Source organism: Oryza glaberrima, chromosome 9, assembly GCF_000147395.1.
Source record: "Oryza glaberrima chromosome 9, OglaRS2, whole genome shotgun sequence".
Lineage (NCBI taxonomy): Eukaryota > Viridiplantae > Streptophyta > Magnoliopsida > Poales > Poaceae > Oryza > Oryza glaberrima.
The window spans coordinates 7,557,859-7,565,311 of NC_068334.1; the positions used below are offsets into that span (position 1 = coordinate 7,557,859).

At 40.3% G+C, this 7,453-nt stretch overlaps 1 protein-coding gene across 1 annotated transcript; it reads right to left on the reverse strand.

The window, feature by feature from the left end:
- Positions 1–1,161: 1,161 nt before the first annotated feature.
- On the reverse strand, positions 1,162–7,158 carry LOC127783545 (disease resistance protein RGA2-like). Its single transcript, XM_052310736.1, has 2 exons — positions 6,787–7,158; positions 1,162–4,733 (listed from the first exon to the last, which is right to left on the reverse strand). The coding sequence occupies exons 1-2, from the start codon at positions 7,108–7,110 to the stop codon at positions 1,782–1,784; spliced, it is 3,276 nt and encodes a 1,091-aa protein (XP_052166696.1). The 5' UTR covers positions 7,111–7,158; the 3' UTR covers positions 1,162–1,781.
- Between the last annotated feature and the right edge of the window lie 295 nt (positions 7,159–7,453).

Sequence of the window (7,453 nt, forward strand, 5' to 3'; positions counted from 1 at the left end):
CCCTGGCCTTTTCCTAAATTCAAGAAGGCCGAATTTGATGCTTTTCTTCTTTAGCAGCTACTCCCTCCGTCCTCTAATATAAGGGATTTTAACATTTTGTTTACACTGTTTGACCATTCGTCTTATTCAAAAAAATTAGAATTATTATTTATTTTTTTACTTACTTTATTATCCAAAGTACTTTAAGCACAATTTTTCGTTTTTTATATTTGCACAATTTTTTTTGAATAAGACGAGTGGTTAATCAGTATAAGTAAAATGTCAAAATCCCTTATATTAGGGGACGGAGGGAGTATTCTTTATAGAACCCATATATTCCACGTGGGCCTGTTCTTTTCTTAAATTATTTCAAATTTGATTCAAATTTATATATGCAAAGTTTTGTTCTTTCGGTATGTATAAAGTTTTGTTTTTTCGGTATGTTCATTTATACACTTAAAATTTATTTGCTCAAAGTTTATATACACGATTCAAATTTTGAATTCGGATATTTTATTGTTTGGGATTTGTTTTAAATTTACACATGCAGAGTTTATGTGTGGTATGTACAAAATTTTGTTTTAAAGGCTATTTATACACCCAAAGTTTATAAATTTAAAATTTATTTCCCAAAAGTTTATATAAAATATTCAAATTTTGAATTTGGATTTTAAATTGTTTTGAGTTTGTTTAAAATTTATAAATGCAAAATGTATATGTGGTACGTTAGTGCAAAGCTTGTACTACACTTTAAAATTTTACGCCAAATTTGGATTCGGACTCAAATCTTTTTTTATATAGGATGTTTCTATACATAAAATTTTATGTGTACAAAGTTTGTATATTTCTATGTATAAAACACTATAGAATATGTGGTTAAGTGTGCAACCGCGACCATGGAACACCATTTTCTTTTTGGCAATTATGACACTATGTATAAAAGAGTTTCTTCTCAAACACCATAGCATGGTGTATTAATATATAAAATCTTGGCAACCTAATAATGTAGTTACTACACACGTAATATTCTGATATACAACCCATCTTCTCACTGTCCCAGCTTGGTGTAAGCAGAAATGATGATGTCTTATCTCATAAGTTTTTTTTTTTTTTAAGAAAAGGGTAATGAAATGGCCACAGAAACGTCCTAAAGAAAGGGAGGAAAAGAAAGAAAAGGAAACAGAAGGCAATGATCGCAGGAACAAATATAGCATAAGCAGAGTAATTACACACAGGAGCATTACCATTATACCAATGGAAAAAAAACACACCTGCTGATTGCTAATAAACGAACATTCCATCATACAGAATATATAGTAGGTAACCAATCCACTTGCATTGCATGTTTTGGTTTGCTCAACATCAAACATAGCAAAGTGGTATTCCTTCGTTATATAAAGCTAATGCTCACTAAACACCTAAAGCTTAACATGCAAGCATATTATTTATTAACGTTCCTAAAACCTACATGCAAGCATATCACATCAATCCATTAAACACATCAAGCTCAACATGCAACTATACAATAATTATATCTATAATTTATTTTATTCTAAAACTTAACATACACATGCTAAATCATGACTCTCAAATCATTTTCATAATATTTCAATCCAAATTATTTCATCATATCTTCAATATCTAATATATATCTCACGGCAAAGCGCTGGACATCATTTCTGTTATAATTCCTGCCACCGATTCTTCCTCCAAATCATTGCCGTAACATAGTACACGTTCCCAGCCAACAAATTCTCTATCTTGTAATCTCCATTGATCATCCAGTTGCATGGTTTATGTTTTCAACTTGAAGTTTTCTGAATGTATATCACAGAAAACCCAGCAACACATGCCGCAAAGAAGGCAAGGAAGACTCCGATGAGCGTAAAATCTCTGGTCACCAGCAGCAAAAACACAAGAGCAATGGCGAGTGGAGGGAGGAAATAGCGTTTTACAGTATCTGCCAGGCCAGTTTGTGAGGCCATTCTGACAAGCTTGCCGAGTATAACGTCTGCAGAAGGATCTTCCAATTGAGGGCTAACAATTGTCTTAATCATTTGAAAATCCGGTTTGCCCTTGTTGTAGGCCAAGAACGGGGCCCCATCAGGCAAATTTGCATAAACTCTGTCCATGTTACGTATAGCCGACCAACCTTTGGTGTTGGGAACTAACTTCCTGAGTAGTTCTGTCGTGCCGACTATGGTGAATGTTTGCAGCAGAGGAGCCTCATGGCCTGTCAACCAATCTGGAAGTTCTTTCGTCACTCTGTCCACGAGGCGGACATGCCTTAGGTCCCCAACTCCCCTCAAATCTTGCAGCATGGAGCAATCAACGACTACCAGGACCTGAAGCACTGGAAGATTTGAGATCTTGACGAGTTCTCTGCAGTCTTGGACAACCAATTCCTTGAGCATAGGAAGGTTGTCAATCACTTGGAGGCTATCAGCACCAACAATCTTCATACTTGTCAGTACCTTGCAGTAACCAAGGCCAGATGGGAGGGATCTCAATTTGGGACTGTTCTCTAGGTGAAATTTGGTCAGGGAAAGCAGGTCACCATGTTTAAACCTATCCAATGATTCCAAGGCCTGCATGTCACTGAGGTCCAGCTGCTCTAGCTTTGGAAATACCAGTTTAGTCGTAGCACCAGTCCGCCACTCGATGATGCGTAACTTAGGACATCCATTGATTGTGAGGAACTTCAGTTGTTGTAGCTGCCCCAATGCTGGGAGGCTATCACAGAGTTTGCAATCGGTAAGCACAAGCCGCTGGAGGTTTCGAAGTTGCAATATCCAATCCGGAAGAGATGATCCATAATAGCTCGCTATTTTGAGATATTCCAAGCATTGTGGAGGTTGGAGACCGCAAAGCACACTGAGCCATCTATCTTGTTCTTCCTCTGGTACAAAGACTTGTGAATCACTGGTGCTACTACCACATAACTCAAGATGTGTGAGGTGAGACTTGCTTGCTAGGTTAGCTTCTTGCGCCCTAGATTCATCTGGAACTCTATCGATGCCCATTATCTGCAGGCTCCGCAATGAGTTCAAAGGACTCAGCTCTTTCATAGGCCATCCGTTCTGATGATCATTGTCGGGTACTGCCGCATTGTGGTCTACTATGAAACCATGCAGTGCAGTTAGCTGCTCCAGGGCTGATAATCTTGACAGAACTATATGTGGTGTAGTCCCTTCCAAATCAAGGCTCCGCAAGCTGACCAGATTACTAATTTCCTCTGGCAGGGTTTCGAGCCAATAGCAACACCGAAGTATCAAGAACTGCAGGTTGCTGAGGCTCTCAATAGATTCCGGAAGCTCTAAAACTTGTGTCAGTGAGAGGTTTAAGAGCCTAAGGTGATGTAGATGTTCTAGTGACTTCGGTATGTACCTAATGCAAGTACCAGTAAGGTCAAGAGATCTCAAATTTATGAAAGATCTCAAATTTATGAGCCAATTGAGGCCGCGATCTCCTGATGGATTCTTGTAGACAAAAGCTGTCCTGAAGCTTCTAAAAAACTTTGTCCCTTCGGTGCTATCTGTTGATTTCTTGTCTTTAGTTGAAGGTTGCAGCAAGGACTTTACACAATCATGCACTGTGCATTTCGACATGTCAAAGCACCCAATCTCAGGCTGCAGAAGATTTCTTAGAACCAATTCCTTGTAATACTGTTCTGCGATATCTTCAGGGTTGCGGTTATCTTGTTCTCGAATAAAGCCCTCTGCTATCCATAGCTGAGTAACAATTTGTGGCCTAATAACAAATCCTTCAGGGAGCTGCAAGCAGTAATCAAAACATAATTTCAAATGATATGGCAGACTGTAATAGGCTAAGTAGATGGGGAGACATATTTCCTCCATGCCATCAGGAACGTTCTCAAGAGTCCACCCTTCACTCTCACTGATCACTTCCTGCCACTCCTCTCTTCTTGGGTTCTTTGTTCCTAGGAGACCACCCAAAACTTTGATAGCCAATGGAACCTTGTTACATTTCTGGATAATTGTTATACCAATATCTGTTAATGCGTCGCAATCCTGTTCATCCAGGCAAGCACTACTGCAGAGCAGAGACCAACAATCGGGGAAACTCAATTTGTTTACTTTGTGGATGTCATCAGAAGCAATTTGCCTCAGAACTCCCTCATCCTGGGTAGTCAACAGAATTCGGCTTCCTTGCTGTGCTTGCAAGCTAACTTTTAGAAAATCCTGATGAATCTGGTCAGCCCATACATCATCAAGTACCAGTAAGAATTTCTTTGCTCCAAGTATTGTAACCAACATGTCCTCAATTTGCTCATTGCTCTTTTTTTTTGCCTCTCCAGGCTTGCCACCAGAAGAACTTAGAATTGCACGTAGCAATTTCTTTTTAGTGAAAGATTTGGAGCCATTTACCCATACAACAGTGCTGAATGCACTTTCTGTGAGGAGATCATCATGTACTTTTCGTGCCAACATAGTCTTGCCAATTCCACCCAACCCAAAGATTGCAATGACAGCACTGGTGCTTTCGCTGCCAGTCAATTTGTTGATCAACTTCAACTTTTCTTGTTCAATATCTCCTACAAGAGTGTACTGGGGTGAGAGATCCCCAGGAAATTCAGATATTCGACTCTGTCTTTGCAATTTGATTGGTTGAAGGCCAAGTTCACGACCATTCTGTAAGATCCCATGGAATTTCTTATTCAGCTTTTCAGTAGTGATTTTCATTTTCTTGTCAACCTCATGGTTAGCTGATGAGTGTGAGAACCAATGGCGAATCTGTTCAGATAAATAATTCCTTTCTTGTGAATGGTCATTGAAGGCAAATAAGAATAGCGTTTAAGAGACAAAGTATATGGAAAATGCATGTGGATACACCATGCGTGATTTCAACTAGCAAAGATTTTCTACTCTCCAAAGTTATTAAGTTGGAATGGAAGAGGAAGTTGGTTTTGATTTTCTTTAAGTGCTTTAGTGCAGTTTAGCTTCTCTCAATTATTGTGAGTTAATAGATTGCTGAATAACCTGAGTTCAGGCACTATCTGCGTTGTGGTAAGAGACATAAAGTAGGTTTTGGGTTTGTACTTGGAGCCCCTTTCTCTTCTGTAGTAAAAGAGGGCCCCTCATATAGGGGAAGCTAGTACCGGGGCGGAGTTTCTAAGAAGTTCTGTTATGAAAATTGATAGTAGCACTGCAAAGAGAGTGTGAAATTGTGTTGGTTACCAAAGGAACATATCTTAGGCTAAAGATACACAACTTCCAAAGGTAAAACTTATTTGGATAGCAGCATATGAGATAAGATATTGTGCTTAGAGGTTTCACCACAAGAAGTAATGGGCTAGGCCTGGGCTTGAGTTTTTGACCTAAAAACCTTGCTTGAAGCCCAAACAAGCCCAGAAAGTGGTTAAATATGAGTACTTATACGTTTTACATTTATAAAATTAGTACAATAAATTGTTGATCACAGAAAGAAGAGGCAAAATGAGGGTTTGGGGGTCTAGGATGGGTAGTTTGACTGGTTTTCCAAAGACTGGCCCAGCCCAGCCTGACTTTGAAATTTGTAGGGGGGATAGGGGTAGCTGATACTAAAAATCGGTTTATAGATGCTTGTCGTTTTGACTAATTCTCTTGTTCACAAATACTTGTTGGTTTTCATTTCCCAATAAATAGTTTTCCAATTTGTGCTTCTGTACCATGGGCCCAGGCTGTGCACAAAGTCGGAGAGAAAATTCATTTTTTTCTGCCGATTGTGCTGGCTCTTGAACGCACTAAAATATTATAAAACTACTAGCAATTTGCACCTAAAAAATGAGAGGATCATAGGGGTCTTTTTGTTACATTACATAAATAAACTGATTGCCTTGTTTCTTGCGGGGTCAAAACCGACAAATATTGAGCATTTTTTATGTAGCTTTTATGTTATATTGATCCCCAGCTTGTGGTCCCCTCCAATTCATACATTGAGCTGCTTCTATAAGCCAAAGTGGATCCCACCTTAAGACCATTATAGGTCGTATACACCAGGGATGCCCTAAATGTTTTTATATTTAAAGATTATTAGGTTTGAATATGTAATATTTATATGAATCCCATAGCAAAATATATATTCCTGAGATCCATTGTACCATCCAAGCACTGAGCTGGTAATGATAACAATGGCAGAGGTACTAGCGCTCAAAGATAGAACCTAATTACCTAACTAATCAAATGGAAAACTAAAAATGTCAACAAAATAAAAAGAATATCTAATATATAAACTATAATCATCCTTGCTTCCAAATACTAAATTGTGATCAGTACTGCTGCTCATAACAGGTAGTAAGGTAACAAACTTATGAACGTTGTTTCTGAAGTTGCAAGGCTGGCGAAACCCAACCCGGATTGAGATTCTATGCAGTCACTGTATCATGCCTTTGTCACTGACATATGGGCCCAATGATATCCAGGCCCATATGTCAGTAACAAAGGCGCGGTGCAGTCGAATGCAGAGGATTCAGATCCGCGAAATCCTGATTAGCAACTCAATTTGGGGGACAGACACACAAGCAGCACATATTTTCCTCCTGAAATTTGATTATAATATATGTCCGAGCATAAACTGAACTAGATGTGGCAAGATTCCCAAAATTAGCCAAGACATTAGAGCGCGACTAATAGTGTGATGCCAACATATGGCACTAAAGAACTCCATAGGTCCACAAATTGAGTAATTTGATTTATAGAGTTCAAATTTCTCCATCTTGGTTGTTGTTTGTGAATTGCGAAATTATATAAAAACGGGGGAAGAAAAAAGGAAATAAAAATAGAAGCCCAGCGAGAGCGTCGGCCTTACCGATTTCTTCCTGTCCTCCAGTTCCGGCCGCCGCCGCTGCGCCGCCATGGACGCTCTGAATTCATCGAGCGCGTCGTCCAGGTCCTCCTTGGCGCTCTGGAGCCGCCGGAGCCACGCGGCGAGGTCCTTGGGGTTGTCGCACGCCCGCTTCTTCAGCCTCAGCTCGGCGTCGTTGACCAGCTTGACCCCCTCGTCGGCGATGTCCACCAGCCGCCGGAACTCGCCGTCAAGGCCGGGGCCTTTGCTCGACTCACCCGGCGGCGCCGGATTGCCGTCGGCGGCGGCCCTCGGTCCCACCAGCAGCGGCGCTCGTCGTACGGCCATGTGGTTTGCTTTGCCCCGGCGACCGCGCAGCTTCACAACCACCTAAGCGTTGGGTTTCCTCAAATAAATCGCACGAAGATGTATATGTTGTGTCTTCGTGTACTATGCGCCTTTTTTTTAAAAAACGAAATATTAGAGTGCCTTTTTTAAAAAATATATATATATTTGAGTACGCAGCACGGTCCACTCAGGTCACATTGGGTCTGCTCTACCATAGGTCCAATCGGAGCTACAACTTTAGATTCTGGGCCTACACAACCCAAAATACTAGTCTTGATGTGTGAGGATCATCCCCACCTTTTAAATCGTGCTCCCCCATCATAAATTACTGATGTGGGACTAA

Bases quoted from the DNA above. Each gene is read 5' to 3' on its own strand.
- LOC127783545 (XM_052310736.1), bottom strand. From the start codon at position 7,110: ATGGCCGTACGACGAGCGCCGCTGCTGGTGGGACCGAGGGCCGCCGCC. The intron at 4,734-6,786 runs GTAAGGCCGACG...TTATCTGAACAG, and splicing joins TGGAGGACAGGAAGAAATCG to ATTCGCCATTGGTTCTCACA.